The 21857-nt window shown below is 38.3% G+C and overlaps 1 protein-coding gene across 1 annotated transcript in view; it reads left to right on the top strand.

The window, feature by feature from the left end:
* Positions 1-21857, top strand: part of NKAIN2 (sodium/potassium transporting ATPase interacting 2) — a 522794-nt gene that overhangs the window by 346704 nt on the left and 154233 nt on the right. The window contains exon 4 of the mRNA XM_060115055.1: positions 21401-21601. Within this exon, the coding sequence (XP_059971038.1) occupies positions 21401-21601 (201 nt within the window). The remainder of the gene's footprint in view (positions 1-21400; positions 21602-21857) is intronic.

Genomic DNA, 21857 nt, shown 5'->3' with positions numbered 1-21857 from the left:
GTGTAAACTCAAAATCCCAGGTACTTATGGGTATCATATTCAAAAGGATGCTCCATTAAGTCCTCTTATTTCTGCTTTAGTGTCCTATGATTCTCATCTTTCCTATAGCACATCCCACTCACAGCCTCATTACTCCCACAGTGACTGTCCCAGGGGGCATGTGTATATACACATACACACACATTCATGCTCACACATACATTCACACACTTACACATTCATGCTCACATGTGCATACCCACACATATTTACACACTTGTGCCCACAATCACATACATACACATACAAAAGCAAACCACTGTAGCCCCACAGACCAACTCACCATTTCTTATTTCCTTTCTAAATTATTTTGTTCACTTTTTACCTTTGCCCATCATTCCCTTCTTACTTAAAATATTCTTTGTTCTTCAAGGCCTAGTTAAAATATCAACTCCTCTATTAAGCCTTTCATGATAGCTCAACCGGACGTGACCTTCCTTAACTTCAAAAGTGTTTTTGCTAATCTTTCCTAAGATTACAGCCATGTTCTACCTTACGATGCAATTTCTTGCGTTTGACTGACTGCATATCAGGTTGTTCAGTCTTTGAAGGCTATAATCATGTCTTCTTTATATTTTATCCTTCACAGTGATGGCCCTTCATTATCTTGAAGAACTGTAATCTTAGTTAATTTTCATGAAATAGGCCCTTTCAGGTTCCCAGGAACTTGGGGATGGATATTTTAATAATATACAGCTAATCTTATCTGAATGTACTGTATTCTACCTGGGCAAGAGACAGGAGCTAACTAGTTTTGTTGATCCTTGTCTAGTATAAGATTTACATTTGTAATCCAACTAACCACAGGTTATGGATTTGGGGTCCTAAGCTCAGTATTCCTCAAAAGTGGGCTATGGGCACTGTAATACTAAAAGCCCACTCAAAAGTGGGCTTTTGAGTATTACAGACTCCTTTCCAGTACTTTCATGGGGCTCCTGTATTCATGCCCCATTCTCCAGTGTAGGATCATTCAGCTTTCAGGCATAAATTCAGTTGACTTGCATATTTTTATAAAGGATAACAATATAAAAATTTTAAGATTTTTATGAAATATCCATATGAATATTACTATGAAGAAGATATAGCATGGCCTCTGATTTCATCCTGTGGAGTTATAAAAATTGTGTGCATTCTGCAGATGGGCTGGCTCCAAATAAAAGGAGAGGTATGACCAAACTGAGCATGCTCAGTCCCTTTTCCAAACTTACCCATCAGATAAGTCACTCTTCATGGAGGTGGTGGGGCTCAGGAATGAAATGGATTTTTTTTTTCATCTCTGAAAACCTGAAGAGTGGGAGATGAGTACTTTTTCTTTTCTCCTAATTTATTGAGTCTAACAAGTAAGCCCCAGGGATATAAGAATTCTGAGAGGGGAGGGGATCAGAAGTCAATCAGAACAGTCTTCCCACTTTCAGAGGACTTTTGCCCCCAAAACTAACTTTTGAAAATTTAGGTATTTTCCTCAGACACTGATAGACAGTTTATCTTTTGTGTCTAGAAGGCTCTGAAATAATTTCTTGGACTCCACTAGCCCCCAAATTCATACTCTATCCTGTTTCCCACCTCAAATTATGCCCAAAAAAACTAGTGTATCAAGATTTTCTTTCTTATTTATTTTGGCCCATGGGAAGGAATAATTTACCCATGTGCACAGGAGAAATACTGTTTTCTGTTTACATTGAAGAAGAAAATAAGTACTTTGGAGCTTAAGAGAAGCTACACCTACTGAGTTTCATTAATCTAGTTGAACACAAGTTTCTTATTCATTTCCCTTATCGGCTTTGTTTATGGTTTAAATCTGATAAACATCAAAACCTTTTTCAACATTAAGATATTGCCAAAAAAATTATATACTATCCAGAAATCCATTTTAGCCAAAGGAAAGGTTAAGCCAAGTTATAAAGAGACTGAGCTCACATCACCCCATTCATTATAAGTACATGAAACATATTGACTCAATAAATGTCAATTCAGCAGCTGTATTTCTTGGATACTTGCCATATCCAAGAGACATTTATGCCAATTAGTTACTGAATATATTAAGACTCCAGGTTCTATGCTGATGTGCATTGCACATTGGGTCTTAGAAAGCAGGTGGGTACAGAGGACTGGCCAGCCCAGGATCTGAATCCAAACCATGCTGACGGGAAGATACAGGCAGGAATACAGCTAGCATAGGAAGAGGTGTCATGCAGGGACCGTGATTCTATGTGCAGAGTCTGAGGTGTTAGGTTAGAGTGAAGAGAAGAAGGGTTAGAGCAGGGTGGGTAAGCCAATATTGTGTTCAAAAATATATACAGGCAAATGTAGGCTCCTTACACTTAGGCAGAGGTCAGGATTGGGTGTAGGGGGAGTCCTATGGACAAAGTGGAATAGCCAGGGAACAAGTTCTGGGCACTAATGCTGTAAGAGCACATCAAGACTGTCCTTTGCCATAGATGGAAGTATCTCAAAAGTGATGGGAAAAGTTTCTCAGCTGTGTGCTAATCTCCAGTTACAGGTAGGATTCTTCAGATGAAAATGGTTAACTATCACAAATTGTCAGAAATCTCATTATTTCAATATCCTACAGAGTTTTACCACTAAGACCAAATTCATCCTCATTCAAGGTAACAATTCCCACTATATTTCTCTGGTACTCAATTATCTGGAAAGGGATCTTCATTATCTCCTCTGTATTACAGAATGAGAAAGCAATATAGAGAATGATGCCCATGGCCATGACCTCAATTTTCTTATTCACCGTCTTTTACTTTTCCCACCAGCCCTGACATCTTAGTTTCCACTGGTAAACAGAACAGAGAAATTACATAGTTACCTGGATAATTTAGACCAGGAGAAAAAAAATTGATTGCTATGAGTTACATGAGCTCTTTCAAAATTTTCCTGAACGTGAAATAGTTTTACTCTTTACTTTTTTCTTATTCTCAGTGATGTCAGACAGACACATACATCTCTCTTTATGGAGAATGATTAACATGGACTCAACTGTATAGTTTGATTTCTCCCTAGTTAATAAAAACTAAAGCTTCAATCCATGCTAAGTGACAATGATGTAGCACCAGGAAAAACTAATTACTGCATTTTAGAGTGAAAGGAGTCTGATATGTCAGGTTTGGATTTAGCCTAAGGATCTACAATAAATTTCAGATCTTTTGTGACTGAATTTTTTTAAAGTGCAAAGTTACTCAAAACCATGTAGGCTTCCAGACTGGGAAACCAGAATGCTTCTGCATGCCATTATGCAGGTCCCCAAACTCCACAAGGACAGAAGCTCCTTTCTTTGGGACCTCGCCCTGTGTATCTTTTCATTTGGCTGTTGGAAAACTGCTGTCAGGCAAGGAATTTCCTCCATTCTGACCTATTATAACTGACCAAAAATCTATTTCATGCAAGCACTCCAAAGAATTTGCTTTCTTAGAGTTCAATTCATGATTTCTGGGAGAACTATGGGAAAAAAAAGAGAGAAACTTGGAATCTAGATACCTTAAACCATCCATTTTCTACTGACCCTGAAAACTACAGAGAGACTAGAGTCGCTCATCACCACTGCTGCTGCTGGTCCCAGTGCTTATGAGGACTCCCAAGACTACTGGAGCACAAGCTGCCCTGGAACTGCACTATCAGGCAGAACCCAGAAGCCTAGGTCCTCCAATCTGCTTCAGACTTTCTCAGAGGCATAACAAGAAACCTAAGGGAAAAAAGAAAATGTACGGCCCGGAGGGACAAAATGGTGGAGTAGAAAGACATTGAGCTCACCTGTTCCTACAAAAACACCAAAATCACAACTAGCTGTTAAACAGCCTTCAATAAAAAAGACTGGAACCTACCAAAAAACGATATTCTATGTCCAAAGACACAAAGAAGAAACCACAAGACAGTAGGAGGGGGCACACTTGCTATTTAATCAAATCCCATACCACCCAGGTGGGTGATCCACAAACTGGAGAACAATTATATGGCAGACGTTCTCCCACAAGAGTGAGAGTTCTGAGCCCCATGTCAGGCTCCCCAGCCTAGGGTTCTGGCAACAGGAGGAGGAGGCCCAGAGCATTTGGCTTGAAAGGCCAGCAGGGATTGAGTACAGGATCTCCACAGGAATGGGGGAAGAGACTCCACTCTTGGTAGGCATACACAAGGTCTCATGTGCACCAGGACCCAGGGCAGAAGCAGTGACTTCATAGGAGCCTGGGCCACACCTACCTGCTGGTCTTGGAGGGTCTCCTGGGGAGGTTGGGGGCATCTATAGCTCACCCTGGGCACATGGACACCAGTGACCATGGCAGAGATATTGGAGAGTGACATCTATGTGAACTCTTATTGAAGGCAGACATCTTGCCTGGGTCATAAGCACCAACACCTGGCCCCACCCAACAGCCTGTAGGCTCTAGTGCTGGTAAGCCTCAGGCCAAAAAACCAACAGGTCAGGAACACAGGGCCCCCCTCCCCTTGCCTAATCAGCAAACAAGCTGCCTAAAGACTTCCTGAGCCCACAGCCACCTCTAGACACGCCCCTTGACATAGGCCTGCCCACCAGAGGGCCAAGACCCAGCCCCACTCACCAAAGGGCAGGCATCAGCTCCTCCCACCAGGAAGCCTGCCCAAGCCTCTTAGACCAACCTCACCCTCAAGGGGGCAGACACCAGAAGCAAGAAAACTACAATCCTGCAGCTGCAGAACTGAGTTTGTAAACTCAGGTCAGAGGCTACCCTTGGAACAGCTCTTCCCTGGCCCTTGAGTGACAGGAGGGGACTGTACTGCTGGGACACATAGAACATCCCTTACAGTGGGCCACTTCCCTATGGTTGAGAAATGTAACCTACCACAGACATAAAACTACAAATAAGAATTAAAGAAAATGAGACAGCAAAGGAATATGCTCCAGACAAAGGAACAAGATAAAATCCTGTAAGAACATCTAAGTAAGGTGGAGATAGGCAATCTACCCAAGAAAGAGTTCAGAGTAATGATCATGAAGATAATCCAAGAACTCAGGAAAAGAATGGATGCCCAGAGTGAGAAGTTATAAGTAGTATTTAACAGAGTTAGAAAATATAAAGAACACCAGAGTTAAATACAATAACTGAAATGAAAAATACACTAGAAGGAATTAATAGCAGAACAAATGAGGCAGAAGAATGAATGTGCTGGAAGACAGATTTGTGGAAATCACTATCACAGAACAGAACAAAGAAAAAAGAAATGAGGACAGTTTAAGAGAACTCTGGGACAAGGTCAAACACACCAACATTCACATTATAGGGGTCCCAGAAGGAGGAGAGAGAGGGAAAGGGCCTGAGAAAATATGTGAAGAGATAAGAGCTGAAAACTTCCCTAATATGGGAAACAGTCACCCAAGCCCAGGAAGCACAGAGAGTCCCATACAGGTTAACCCAAGGAGGAACACACCGAGACACATAGTAATCGAACTGACAAAAATTAAAGAGAAAATGTTAAAAGCAACAAGGGAAAAGCAACAGATGACATACAAGGGAACTCCGATAAGGCTAACAGCAGGTTTTTCAGCAGAAACTCTGCAGGGCAGAAGGGAGTGGCACAATATATTTAAACTGATGAAAGGGAAAAACTTACAACCAAGGATACTGTACCCAGCGAGACTCTCATTAGGAGACTCTCATTTGATGGAGAATCAAAACTTTACAGACAAGCAAAAGCTAAAAGAATTCAGCACCACCAAACCAGCTTTACAACAAATGCTAATGGAACTTCTCTAGGCAGAAAAGAAAAGGCCACAACCAGCAACAAGAAAATTATGAAATGGGAAAGCTCATGGGTAAAGGCAAACCTACGGTAAAGGTAGGAAATCATCCACACACAAACTGGTAGGGAAGTTAAAAGACAAAAGTAATAAAACCGTCTGTATCCACAATAAGCAATTAAGGGACACACAAAACAATTAGATGTAAAATATCAATATAATATCAAAACAAATAATCATGAAAGGAGAAGAGTACAAATCAAGGATATTTAGAATGCATCTGAAATTAAGAGATCAGCAACTTAAATCATATATATATATATATATATATAGACTGCTATACCAAAACCTCATGCTAACCACAAACCAAAAATCTATAATTGATATACACACAAAAAAGAAAAAGGAATCCAAACACAACACTAAAGATAGTCATCATATTACAAGAGAAGAGAACAAAAGAGGAAAGGGGAAAAAAAAAGTCCTCCAATATACCCTGCTAAGCACTTGTGCTTTGAGCCTGTATGCTGCCTTCTGCTCAGATCCTGAACTACACTAGCTACCCAACCTTCCAACCAATCTGGTCAGAATTCAAAGAACCTGGAGTAGCCTTCAGGTCCATAGGCTCACATAAGAATATGATTTCCCCTACAATAAACATAATAGTAACTACCATTGAACTAAGCATCTACTATCTGAGTCCTCTATTAGATCCTGGACATTTGCCTAGGAAGACCATCCAAGGTTAAAGCTACTCAAGGTCACACAAACCCAGCTTGGATTCTATTGATAGAACCCATGTTCTTTCTGTGGCACCACTTACGAATAAGGGCCTGTCCACCTAGGTTTCAAGCTTAACATGGCCATTTCTTCCTTTTGGGGTGTAGCCCTATCCTAAAGGTAGGCAGTCTCGACCTAGGCTCTGACACTCTCTATGTGTCTTATTAGCCCCCTCCCTGCAATGGTTGGACCTGACTTTTGGAATCAGTCACTGCCTGAAGCATTGCTCCTTTAGGGATGGGTTGCTGGCAACAAGGCCATTCACTGGTCACTGTCCAGGCCAGTACTGCCGGCCCCATCCACCACAGAAGCTCTGGGGTGGAGTTAGTTCACCCAGCCTGATCTACCGATAACATCTTCTCCATAATAAATGCTGATGAGAGATGTTTGGATGGTCACCTACTGGGGGTCAGCATTATATTAAGCACCTAAAATTTATTGTTGAACTTGAGTGGTATTCATCCACCCTGGACCCTCCGGCTGCCTGTCATCTAAGCCCACATCAGACCATGGCCAAAAGCATGAAGAAATATTCCCTTGGTATGTTGACATAGTAGAAAAGGCTTTGTGCAAGAGAAATCCCAAGAAACAACAAATGTGAGATGTACACAGAGAGACGCTGGGTTCCTGCAGAATCATGGGTTGTTGGTCATAGTTCACATTGTCAGTGGGAAACTCACCCAACACGGGTTTATAAAATTATGTCAGTGGTGATAAGGAAGTTGGAAAAAATAATGATTGGTAAGGTTGAGAGTCCCGTTTAGTCTCAGGTGGCAGCGGTTCCTCCTACAGCCTCTATACCGTACATCAGTTCTTTACAATGTGCATGAAAATCACCTGGGACTCCTGTTACACACAGATTCTAACTCAGTACATCTGAGGTGGAGCCTGAGGCTCACCACTTCTAACAAGCACCCCGAAAAGCTGAAAGCCACCAATCCTCAGACTACACTTTGCATAACAAGCCCAGAGACCTCCTTGACACAGGTTTAAAAAGGAAAAAATATAGTTGACTTACTTAGGTCTAAGTCATGCATGTAGGTGACATTAGAACCTTCCAACCAACTTGCATGATCTTACCAGAAACGTAATCATTCATAGAGGAAAAAGACCAAGCCAGCACTGAGTCTCAGAGCATGAGGGAGATGGAGCTTAGGGTTGAAGGATCTGGAAACACATATAGAAATCAAGAGAGCAAAAGAATTGGCAGCAGTCACAGGAATAGCAACAATGTTGTTCAGCTGAATAAATAATCCACATTTGAAAAGCAGAGACGAAGGTAGCCTGGAGTATTTGAAGTCAGGCCAGGGAATGCCAGACCTAGGACGCTAGACTCACTGTCACAGAAAAGGCAAACTTCAAAGTCTTAACAACAAGCCACAGAAAGAAATCAGTGTGGGCAAAACAAAAACGCCAGAGTGAGCATAAGGTCACAAATATCCCGAAGGCAACCAGGTAGATTCCCAGATTTGGGTAGTGAACTTAACTGCTCACCTTCATCTTCCAGAAGGAACTGAGCAAGGGAAATCCAAGTGTCCTTGTCTCAGAAGAAATAGTGTGTCCAACGAGGAATCCAGTAAGGCTTGAAGGATGGGAGCTGGAAAACTCAGCAAAGGCTCAGCTCTGCTACCCACGTCAAATCCGTGGTAAATTTATGTTGCACTGAACCAATGAAAGGCCTGTATTCCTTCCTATATGCGTGGGGCAGAATCAAGAGTTAAGTGCCTCTAGCTGTGAAAATTTGCAAACAGTATGAGGCGTGAGGCATGCTGGTAGAGCCCTGAGTCTCAAAGTGAGGTCCTAGATCAGCAGTATCAGCATCATCTGGGAACCTGTTAGGAAATGTAAATTCTCAGCCATGCTCCAAACCTACCAATCAGAAACTGTGGGCGTAGCACCCTGCAGCCTGTTTCTACAAGCCCTCCAGGTGATTCTGATGCACACTCACTGCAGTAGAGTCTATTGAAACCATGGCGGAGAGACAAGGCCAGGTGTGGCAAAGGACAATCATTATAAGTGGGCTTGATGATGGTGCTTTTAAAGAGCTAGTGAAGACTAAAGCCTGTTTACACGGAGAATAAAACCCAGTAGAATAATGTAAAATAAAAATTAATAAAACATGCTCAGTGATCAACAAAGTTGGTCAATGATATTCCATGGTAGAGTTTTATCAATGTTGAGGAATCATCCAGCCATGGGTAGGACAATAATGTTCTGATGCTGATAATGAGAGACATCATGAGTACCCAGAGGGTCAACTCACAATATGTGCTTGAAAGTTCACTCTGATGTATTTTAAAGAGACTCGCCAAAAAAAAAAAAAAAAAATGCCATTGGTGACCTTGCTTGTGAAGAGATCTTCTCATAGGGGAAAAACAAACTTGAGAAAAACAAACATGGTGGTCTAGTGGGATCTGTTTGACAAAAACATTGAGAAAAATTTTTGTTTTCAATATGAACACAAGTGTAAGACACAAAACCCCCAAAACATGTAGGGTCTTTAATTACAGGCACACCTTGTTTTATTGTGCTTTGCTTTATGGTGCTTCACAAATACTGCATTATTTACAAATTGAATGTTTGTGGCAACCCTGCATCGAGCAAGTCTATTGGCACTATTTTTGCTAAGTTCGTGTCTCTGTGTCACAGTTCGGTAATTCTCACAATATTTCAAGCTTTTTCATTATGATGAGATTTATTGTGGTGATCCGTGGTCTTTGATGTTACTATTGCAAAATGATTGCAACTCGCTGAAGGCTCAGGTGTTGGTGAGTATTTTTCAGCAATAAAGGAATTTTTAATTCAAAAAACCCCAAAAAGCAAAAAAAAAAAAAAAAAAAAAACCCATGTAGCTTCCATTCTATAATGGAAGTAACCTTTATGATATTCTAACTAGATTAAATTCTTAAATTGCTGGAGTTTTGTAGGATCTTTTCAGATTCATTGTATAAATTCAAGTAATTGTCTTGGTTCTAACTGTGAACAATCACTGATTAGTGAAAAACTATTAAAATTGCTCCTTTTCACAAGAGTATTTAAGTTATTTTGATACTTCTAAAGAGATTCTCTAAGTGCCTGGTGCTGAGAATTTATATATAATCATTGTCAACTATAGCATAGTGCAGTATATTTAAGAGCTAACATGAGTAGCTGTCAATAGAGGCAGATTATTAACAGCTGGGCATAAACTAGTCATTGGTAGATTTAAAATTACAGCTTATTTTTCTAAGTCATTTCATATGAACTAGATAGAGTGATATACTCAGAAGTTTACATTCCCCTATTTCAGTGGTACTGAATAAACCTAGGCAATAGATAATCATGTCATATATGATCTTTAGTTTCTCTCTACTCATATAATCACAGAATCATTTTGAGGGAAGAGATTGTGTAAGTTTTGAGTATAGCCTTCACTCTTGAAGGACCATCCAGCCTTTGCTTGGATACCACTAGCTACAGGAATTCATTACTCAGAACACCACCCATTCTTTCTGGGAACATTTCTAATCTTTTGAGGATTGTCTGCCTTACCTCCCAGATAAACTCATTGGCTTGAATCTTTGGCTTCTCCCTGAGGTTAAATATAAATGAGTCTGGTCCCTCTGATTATTTTATATTTCTTTAAATATTTGAAGGCAATTATAAAAATCTCTTTTAGTCTTTTCCAGACAATTCAACCTAAATTCTCTCAAAATTCCTCATAGGACATCAGTTTTAGACCCTACAAGTACCTTGGACAAAGGATGCAGTTTTGTCAGTGTCTGTCTTCAGATGCAAACTCTAAAACAGTCTGACCAGGAGACTGTGAAATATCCCTCAGGTGAATGAGATTAGATGTCACACAATTCTTATGTCCACTGCAGGAAAATAGCTGGTTACTTTATTACTCCTTTATTGAAGTAGCTTAACAAAATCCACCTATAACTTAAGATTATATGACAATGGACATGCTAAGGTGTAAGATGTAAATTCAAATGGCCCCTTGGCTTATGGCTATGAAATTTTGGATGGGGAATTATTAAACTATTCGTTTTCACAAGACTTCATTTTTGGTACTCTTAAGAAGAGAATCATCAATAAATAGAAGAGAATCATCAATAAATAGAAAAGAATATTTTGACAGAGAATGATGTCCCTGTAGGCAAGTGAAGGGGAAAAAGAGTTGGAAGGAAGCACATCTTTTAAATAAGAAGGACTGAGTTGTAACTGATGCTGTTGCAACATCAGCACCATTTCTAGAGTGAACTACTCTCCTGCCCACCACCCCACTTCATCCTAACCTTTTCACCACTGTAACAAAATTATTGAATTGTTTCTTCCCCGTATTTGTGTTCCCAACTTCTACTTCTGTGTCCTCTTACACTTCGGCAAAGAATATCCCCTCTTTGTAAAGGAGACAGAGGAACTAAGTGTTCTTTCTATGTAAAAGTAATGATGAGTATTTTTCTATTTCTCAGTGTTTTCTTCTAGACAGTGACTTTTCCACCAGTAGCCTCTTGGACTTGTGCATTACAAAAGCTGCAAAGAGCTCTTTGGAGGCAATCCAAAGGAAATAGGTACATATACTTAAAGGTGTTTTATTTAGACTTAGAGGTTTATTTATATTTGTCTCCACAAATTCTAAGCAGTATTGATCTATGTACTTGCCAGGATAAAACAAGACAGGAGACAAATCTTACCACGTAAAAAAATTCTCTCATGAGAATAGAGTACAACTAAAATATCTTTAAAAGCTCCTTCATCTAAATGCATGGCTAATATACCTCTACTGTAAATTCAGGGTACAATGAATTTTGGATTAGTGTTAGCAAACCACCAAAGCGGACATGCCTGGGTCTTTTATAGCTGTGTAGGTTTCTGAACAGCATTTAGAAATTTTTAAAATAAATTGTATGAATTATGAGTCCACTGTTTTTTATTCTAGAACATCCTCCTAAAGAATACCAAATATGGTGTTTTGGCAATGATTGATTAGGTGGCCAAGAGAATTTCCTTAAGAGGCAAAAAGGTTTAGTGGGAAGGCATGCATTCAGACAAATAGGTTTGAAACCTAGTTTCATCCTTAATAAAAATAACTTGATGCAGTTATATATGCACTCTCAGCCTCATTTTTTCTTCTGTTAAATAAGGATAATAATCTCTCCTAAGTGTTCTTGAGGCATAGTCTAGGTAATAGATACAAAAGTTTTATTTCCTTTCTTTTTGCAGTATATATATTTTCTCAAACTTAACAGTAAGTTGAAGAATTTATAATGGACTAGGAGATACACTTATCTTCAAAATGAAAAGATTTAAGAGGTCTTATAGAGAAACTTATTGTTAATTAGTATTTCATTGCACCTCTAGTTATGGTCCTTCTCAATAACTGAAAGATGGCTCTCTAAAGTCCAGCATCAATGACATTAACGCTTGGCTTATCTCCATCTTGCTACCATTTTGGGTCATATTCCCATGAATTATTCTCTCCCAGAGAATGAATGAAGAAAGGAAAGGACATAAAACTTTATTAGCATTTCTGGTAATAAATTTAACTAAGAGACATTTTGAACTATGGATCATAATGTGATTGGGCTCCCAATTCAATTCTGTTGACAAGTTAAAATCTTTGGAGGCAAGTGAAGATACTATCCAAGTCAGCATTTCCAACTTTAGGAAAATGATAACGTCAGGACCGGGGGTGGGCTGCACACATAGGTGGGATAATGACTGGCAGTAATGGTGGGGAACAATTGAGGAGAACATTTCAGTGCTCCTGAAATGTCACCAAGCCTTCAGTATCATCAGCACCTCTGCCTCCATGCCAATTAAAAATCCACATAAATGTACTTTAGAAACAAAGGAAATGGTAGTCTTCAGATGAGCGCCAAAATGGCAGTAACATCTTCTCTTGAAATAGCTAACCTGTTCTTTGTGTCCCTAAGCCCCTAGAGGGAATGCAGATCACTTTTCAGAGCTCTAAGATGGGAAAGGAACACTCACAAAATGGGAAAAGATACCTGCAGGGTGGGAACAAATGAGAAAGTGAGAAAACAGCAGGAAAAGCTGCCTGAAGAGGTTTCAGTACATCGAAAACTATAAAGTCAGTGAGAAGTTGATCTTTCATTATTGTAACCAGCTGAGAAAATTCTGCCTCTAGCATATGCTAGTAAGGGTGTGAAAGAGAGGAGAGAAGATTCATTTTGCCAAACTTAGATCCTACTCATGGCTGATGAGTCCTAACTTAGGAAGTAAAAAAATAATCAAGACTTTTGAGCCTGGAGGTACAATAAACTTTAACAGCACGGCAGCTTCCTTACTGAATTCTTTCTTTCTTTTCCTTTCAATCTTTCCTTTCCTTTCCCTCGCTCCCTCCCTCCTCTTCCTTCCTTCCAAACAGCTCTTTCAGAACATTACAAGGATCACCTTGAAACAAAATTCTTTGTATTCCCAACGCAGACTTTCTTCTCTAGCTGAGAGTTAATATGCATTGCTTAAGCAGGAGCAGTGACTATATTGGGGCTTAACATAACCCTTTCCCACAAGAAGAAAACAATGGACCAAGATAATTTTGCCATACACACACACACACACACACACACACCAGTTATAATAATGGACCAAGATAATTTTGCCATACACACACACACACACACACACACACACCAGTTATAACATTATGAGCTCAAAAAAGGAATGGAATTAATCAGGAAAAGCTTAGAAGGGGTAACCTAAAATATTAATTTAAATACAGAGATAAATGCAGGATGTTCATAAGAAGTATTGAGGAGGATTTCATTAAAAGGTAATTTTTGCAACAATGCTCAGGATGCAGACCAGTTGTAGAATAACATAAAACATTTATCTGGACTAAGGAGGCAATTAGGATAAGATTTAGAAAAGTGAAATAATGGCCTTTGTTGCAACATAGACATGAGAAACCTGTTTTCAGACAAGAAACAATGAAAACATGTAATAGTAATGAACTTGAAACATTTTGTACTAAACCTTTAATGAATCTTTCCACATAGTGGGAAGAAACATGTTTTGTTTTTAAAACTAGATTTTACAAATCCAAATATCAGATTTTCCTCATTGATTTTAGAGGAATGGTTGTAATGTTTTTCATGCTCACAGAAATATTTTCTTGATTTTTCCTTGAATAACTAAAGACAGGAGCCAGGAACTGGAGTTAACACTACCTATGGTGTCATATTGAATTATGATCCATAATCAGCCAAATCCAAAAGTTACTCATAGTTAAGGATTCTAGAAGAAAGTAGGAGTACAAATATATTTTTGATGTTCCATCTACTTTTCTTAAGTTTATCATATAGTAGGATGAATTACATCTTTGGATTTTGGAGTTGGTAGATATGAACTTCCTTATGTTCTAGGCTGCACTCCTATATATGCAACATTCATTCAACTTGTCAAATAAAGTGCATTTGTAATTTTGCTTATCTTTTCTAAACCGTATTTTCTTAGCTCCTTCTTCCTGGCATCTTGAACGATATGATTTGCTTTCACTAATTCTTGTGTTACCAGGATAAATTTGGCATTAGGGTTTTTATATGTATGAGCAGGTTTGCATAGATTTAAGCATGTATTAACAGAAGAAAACAGCTATGTTTAAGGTTAGAATATTAAGTTCACCAGCTGGAAATAAGCTGTGAATGATTATAATTTTAAAGAATTTTTCAGAATTTCCTATGAATTAGTATCCACATATAGATATTGGCAATGAGATATAACACAATGCTTTCTGATGATCTTATAAACTTTAACTCAGTGTATATTTGGTTGTAAAAAAAAAAGAGTTCATTGAGAATAAGTGATTCTTGGTGTCAAATATAGCCTTCCTCACTATCCCAACTCCTGCATCCTCAGCTAATTAAGGATGCCATTCAATCACAGGGTTCTCTAACTACTTCTTAGTCCCAATGTCTAAATACATATGCTTTTATAAATATAACTATTTTGACCTTCCAGAGTATTTTTATTGCTGTTAAAGTTTGCTTCTTACCATTCAATGTGCTTGCCTGGCATTCCTCTAATATCAGCACCAGAAGTATGTTTTAATGTAATGTTGACTTGTTCCCATTCTTACTCTGAAAGTATTAAAATAATAAAAAGTATTACCCTGAGGTGATCCTGGTCTCACCTCCCTGGACACTTAGGGAACTCAGCAGAATAGTCTAGGGTGATTAAGATGAAGCATTTGGATTTTATAGCATCTGTGTGATCACCTCCATCATGACTATTTTTAACACAGCACCTGTACTAGTCTCACCACATGTTTCCTGCACTGTCCACCCCAATCCTACAGGAGATTTGATTATGTTTTCTGTAATATATCTCTGTTCATGTTTGATAGTGCCAATGTCCTGTCCCTGATCAAAAATCTTTCAATAAGCCAGGATGTTTTGTTTGGCATTTAAGTCACTCCCCAGTCTGTCCTCAACTTATTTTTCTGAAGTGATTTTACACACTACTCCTTAAAAACTCTCATCTCATAAAAATAAGGCTACTTACTTGTCCTTAAATACACAAGTATTCTTAGCTCTACAATTTTGATTATTTGGTCCACACTAGTTAAAATGGTCTTTTCCCCCCAGGCTGTGGACCTATCTAACCTGGCTCTTATTTTAAACCCCAGCTAGAGTTCCCATCTCTAAGAGGCTGCCCCACCAGAGTCCACAGGCATCACACCCTCAGAGTTCCCAGACACACATTGTCCACACCTCTCATTAGGTGCTTATCAAATGCTTCCTTTTATTTTTACATTTTATCTCTATACCTTGCCCTCCAAATGAGACAATAAGTCCTGTAATGTTAGAGATTGCATCTTACATCTCTTCTCATCATCATGGCCTGGTAGAGTGTTTTGCATATGGTATATGAATAATTAATATTTGTTAGCAACTATACTGATAACTATAACCTAATTGCCATTTACTAAGAAGCATAGTTTCTATACTTTCAGATACTAACTAAGCAATCTATAAAAGCGAGAGTATCAATTTTTAATATTATTATTTCAAAAGAAGAACTAAGTAATAGAAAACTCCAGAAATTTAAGAAAATATTTCAGATTTTTTAAACTGCAACTGAAAGCTTCTCACTCTTACCTCCACCTTCTAATCTTTGTAATACTGAATCAATTGTTTACTATTAGAATAGATTATGCAACAAATGCCATAAATTGTGAAAGTAAATTGTAGCTTTTTGTTGAAATTCTCAGACACGACTAGTATCATTTTCTCATTTACTTTTCAATGCTCTTTTTTTAAGTATCAAATGCTTATTATTTGTTGAGCAATTAGGCTTCTTGTGTTGCCCTGAATACATACAACCTCATCAGAAACAACTTTTTAATGCTAATAACAGCTTTCATGTAATACATCAGACCCTGCTATTTTGAAAAATGACATGACCAATAATGGGGTCCTTTAATCTGAACTTTTTGAATAGTTACTAAGAGAGATGAATAAATATATTGATACAAATTACACTATATTACTCTGAACATATAATTATTAAAGTCTTTTTAGACATAAAAGTTTTTTAATCTTACAATTCTGAGCCTATCTTGTATCCTTTTCAGTGTGAATTCATTGATAATATACAAGATTTGGTTTGTGGTTTTATGCCTTATTTTGTGCTATCAAGACTTATTCTTTGTCTCAAAAGTCCTTATAATTTTGAACTCAAAATTACAAAATATATGGGAATTAAATAATCTATTGACTATGCATGGAGAAGGTCATACTCAGGAATTTCTGTTGCACTTAAGGGGACTTAAGGAGACCTTTCTATTGTCTATTTTACAAGCAGGAATTTATATTTTGTGCTTAAAATAAGGCACACATGCTTATGTGTGCATTATTTTATGCTTACACAGAGACCTTTTGTTTAAATGTCCACAAGAAAATAAATAAGAATGTAAAATAATGCCAGAAACTTTCCAGTTAATGATCACTGGTTGAATATATGTACTTACTTACATTTCATTCTGAAATTCCACCAAGTGGTATTAAAGAATAAAAAAATGATAACACACAGTAAAAAGAGAATGGACAAGAAATGTCAACAGTTTTTGGAAGATAGAAAGTAGAAGATTAGCAAGTGACTTAGCAAAATGGAAAAACCTAAAACTTATGATCATGCAGTGGGTTCCAATGTACAGATTTGACCCATAAAAATCTTGGAAAAGTCAGGATTTAGAAGTGGAAGGTGTATGTGAGGTACAGGATTGAAAATGCGAATGAATTGGATAATCTGTTCAAGGGGCAGTTAGACTGCCCTGAGGCGCTTCCTTTAGTCTATGCAACGAGGCTTCTCCTCTGGACTGGTAAGACTCTTGAAGCACAGGCAGGCATGAGTTAAGTTTCTGAATACGTGAACATTAAATTAAATACTGTATGCTGAAAAAAAAGCCTGCATATTATGTAGCAAGAGCGTCAGCTCCTCCCCAGTTCAGCCCAAGGAGGCTGTGGTCTGATGTGTACCCCATAAGTAAAGTGGAAGACCCAGAACAAAGTCCTACCAATCCCTACAGACCTAGAATTTGGAAGGCCCTGCTCAGTCATCTTACATGAAGGACACCAGCTGATCAGCCCACTAATGCATGACAAACTGCCAATCAAGTTTTAGTTTCTCTTTGGTATGAAAGGACAACTTTTGTGAAAGACTTCTAAGGAACAACTCCAACAAGAAAGTCAGAAGCAAAAATAAACATAATAGAAAATATTCAGGTGTTCCCACTGGCTGTTCCCTCTGCTTGGAATGCTTTTCCCCAAATCTGCTCTCTTTACTCCTACACTTCATTCAGAACTCGTGCAAATACAAAATAATGAGACATCTTTTCTTACTATTATATTTAATATTGTGTTACACTCCCCATCACCCAATTCCTGGTTATTCTATTTCTTTACTTGAGCTTATATTTCTGCATATATTAATCACTACACAGACATTTTGATATGTTCATGTATTTGTTGTCCATCTACCCCACCCCCAAATGAACACTCATAAAGTTAGGCACATTGCCTATCACACATAGTAGATCCTTGATAATTACTGTTAATATTATCTACTTATCTGTTTACTTATTTAGTAAAAATAAATAACTTGGATAAAGCAAAAACAAAATAGGAAACACAATTTAAAAGAATGAGTATTCAGAGAATAAGAAAATTTATAGCCAAGAAACAATTCAAATATATTAACTATACAAAAACAACAATTAGAGAAGAATTAGCTCTTAAAAGTTCCAAATATTAAAAATTAAAGGTATAGTTCAATATAAGTTTGGGAAGACTTGGTAAAGAAAATCTCCAAGAGAGTAAAGAGAAATATAAGATATGAACAATACGAAAGAAAAAATAAGAATGTAAGAGATCAATCCTGAAAGACAAATGTCTGACTAATAGGAGCTTCCTGCAGTAACACAAAAGAGTAGAGGGGAGGGAACAATTAAGGATATAATGTAGGTTGTTTTCTAGAATGGAAGGAAAGCACTCTTGGATGGAAAGTCCCTCCAGATGCTCTACAAACTAAGTGAAAAAGAAACTCATCAAGATACTGTTTTACTGAATTTCAGAACTTGAAGCTAAAAAGATTTTCTACATCAATAAACCTCAAAAATATAACATGGAACCAAAGTAAGTTACAGAGTATATACATATTTTAAAACCTAAAAAAACAGCATTTTATATTATTAATAACTATGTAAATATTCAGTAAAACTACAAAAAGCTTTCATGAGAATAATGACACCAAAATCATGATAGTAACTATCTGTGGAGGGGGGGGGGGAAATCATATTTAGGAAGACTACAGAGGAAGCATCATTTATATGTATAAAATTTTATTTTAAAAATGACTTTAGGGCTTCCTTGGTGGCACAGTTGTTGAGAGTCCGCCTGCCAATTCAGGGGACACGGGTTCGTGCCCCTGTCCGGGAAGATCCCACATGCCGCGAAGCAGCTGGGCCCGTGAGCCATGGCCGCTGAGCCTGCGCGTCCAGAGCCTGTGCTATGCAATGGGAGGGGCCACAACAGTGAAAGGCCCACACACAGCAAAAAATAAATAAATAAATAAATAAAAATAAAAAATAAAAAATGACTTTAAGCAAATATAACATAAGATTTAATGAAACTGAGTGGTGGGTATAATGGTATTATTATAATATCCTCTATACTTTTTGATGTTTTTGAAATATTTCACTGTTTAAAACAAAAAATGCAAGAAACCAAAAGAAAGAAAACAGGTTACATAAAAAATTACAGGGAACAAAATGATATCAGATTTCTTAAGTGTAATAATGGAAATTAGAAGATGATGGAGAAACAGCCACCCAGTTCTGAGAGAAGATTTTCAACCAAGAAGCACATATCCATCCAAAATATCAGTCAATTAATATAAAAGTAGGGTAAAAACACTTCAGACTTAAAATCATTCACCTATTCTTAAGGAAGTAGTGAATTATGTACTCTGTGAAATAAGAGAGCAAACCAGGTAAGAGAAAGACATGAGAGCAGTTAAGAAAAAAATTGCACTGGAAACTTGTTAAAAGTGGCAAGATAAATTTTATTTTAGCTGCTGTAGTAGAGAAGACAGACTTCAGTATAGAGCTGAACTCCATGCCCACAAATGTGATTACCTAGGTGAAATAGACACATTTCTTTAAAGTCACAATCTGCCAAAACTCACACAAGAAGAAATTTGAATAGGTCTATATCTATTAAATAAATTGAATCAATTGAGATATATATATATATAGATAGATAAATAGGTAGATAGATAGATCTCAATTAATAACTTAAAAAAAGTTATTAATAAAACAAAAAGCACCAAGCCCAGATGGGTACACTGGTGAATTCCACCAAGCATTTAAGAAAGAAATTATTCCAATTTTCTGAAATCTCTTCCAGAAGACAGAAGCAGATGGAAAACTTCCTGATTCTATGAGGTAGCATTAACCTAATGCCAAAACCAAAGAAAATACAGGAAAAGAACACTACCTCTTACAAATATAGATGCAAGTATCCTAACAAAATGTTTTCAAACAAAATGAATTCAACAATGTACAAAAATAATTACACACCACAACCAAGTGGGATTTATACTAGACTGGTTCACTATTCAAAAATCAACTAATGGGGCCTCCCTGGTGGCGCAAGTGGTTGAGAGTCCGCCTGCCGATGCAGGGGATACGGGTTCGTGCCCCGGTCTGGGAGGATCCCATATGCCACGGAGCGGCTGGGCCCGTGAGCCATGGCCGCTGAGCCTGCGCGTCCGGAGCCTGCGCATCCGGAGCCTGTGCTCCGCAACGGGGGAGGCCACAACAGTGAGAGGCCCGCATACCGCAAAAAAAAAAAAAAAAAAAAATCAACTAATGCAATAAAAAAAGACATTTTTCGCCACTTAGCAGGTAGCTCCAGCCACAGGCTTTATTTTGAGATTTATTCTGCCTGAGTCAGAAACCAGTTTGCTGTCTCTCCCAGGTTCCAAGGGATACTTTGAAGCCTTTCTCAATAGGCTTGAAGAGAAGAGACCTTACCCCCTCCCTTACCACCACTTTATGGAGATGATGAGACTCATAACACAGCTCTCTCCAAAGGAATACTCTTTCCAGTCTCCAAATTCCCTGATCATTTATGCTCAGCCCTTTCATGTGTTCAGTTTAAGTGAATATATCTTAATATTTCCTATGCAGTATCTCCCTGGTCAATCTGGTACCTCATTTTGGTGTAAGAGTAGTTGGCATTTATCATCTTGAGGTTCTATCACTGAGACTGAAATAATTCCTTTTCCACCATTGATCCTCTCTGTTAGAATCTTCTCTCATGACTTGCTGAATACTAGGATGTGTTTGATGCATTCTCTTCCTGGAAAACAACATTCGTCCCTGTGCTATTGACAGCTCCACATTTGTGTATGTGATTTCAAGGTCGCTAGTGCAGAAACTACCATCATTCCATTTGTAGCTGCACATCACCTAACATGCTGAACCTCATCTAAAGGGTTGTTGACTTAACTATTTTCACCCTGCAATAATTTGCTGATGATATTTTCTAAGAAGTATTGTGACCAATTTTTTTTTTTTTTTTTTTGCTGTACGCGTGCCTCTCACTGCCGCAGCCTCTCCCTTTGTGGAGCACAGGCTCCGGACGCACAGGCTCAGCAGCCATGGCTCACGGGCTCAGCCGCTCCGCAGCATGTGGGATCTTCCCAGACCGGGGCACGAACCCGTGTCCCCTGTATCGGCAGGCGGACTCTCAACCACTGCGCCACCAGGGAAGCCCTGTGACCAATTTTATATCAGGAGTTGGCAAGATTGAAAAGATCCTGATTTTCTAAAATAATAATAAGTGGTGGTGGGGGAACAAGAGATAATGTGTTTTGTTCTCACATATTTTAACCACTAACCACATTATTGTGTTAAATTTTGCCAAACTGATGTACAGTTTTAACATTTAAAATGTGCAAAAAGTAAATATTCTGAGGGAGAGGAAAATAGCAGACTGAAGATGAACTGCACTTGATAAAAATAGTTTAAAACACTCCCTTTGTAATATTTACAAGTCCTAAAAGCTAAGACTTTTCAGTGTAACAACATAAGTCTGACAATTTTACTAATAAGTATTTTTATTTGTATCACTGCAGTCAGGCAAACCTTCATAAATGAAATCGATAGACATAATTTTCAGGTGGAACTGATAGTTTGACTTTAGATGCTACCTTTCTGCCTATAAAATACAGCAAGGGGAGGGGAAAAAACCCACATTTCAAAATGGGAAACTCAAAAGCAAGTCAGTCCGAATAAGCTAACTAACATTTACAAAGTAATTCTCATCCTTATAAATTGCCTTCTTGCAGGAAACAGACCTTATCCTGACTTTTAATATTTCAATGCACCGATCTTGGTGGATGGAGAATGGACCAGGATGTACGGTGACATCAGTGACACCTGCCCCAGACTGGGCCCCAGAAGACCATCGCTACATCACGGTCTCAGGGTGTTTTCTGGAGTACCAGTACATAGAAGTGGCTCATAGTTCCCTCCAGATTGTCCTCGCAGTAAGTGTCGACAGCAAACCACTCCTTCTAGTGCTTCCGGAACTGTTTTATTTCTGTGCAAACTCAGTGCACACAGTTGGAACCTGTGGGTAAAATGTGGCTCTGTGCTTTTTCCTAATCAGTGCCACTTTTAACAGGGATTTGTCAGGTTAAACCAGGCTGTGCTGTGGGCCGAGTGCTTCCTTCTGGTTGTGCTGCTAATTCTGGGAATTCCCCTCTCCCTTTGCCCTAGCTTCTTCTTAGATTTCCCCTAGGT

Source organism: Mesoplodon densirostris, chromosome 12 (assembly GCF_025265405.1).
Source record: "Mesoplodon densirostris isolate mMesDen1 chromosome 12, mMesDen1 primary haplotype, whole genome shotgun sequence".
NCBI lineage: Eukaryota > Metazoa > Chordata > Mammalia > Artiodactyla > Ziphiidae > Mesoplodon > Mesoplodon densirostris.
The sequence above is the reverse complement of the archived record's forward strand: the minus strand, read 5'-3'. Positions and strand labels throughout refer to the sequence as shown.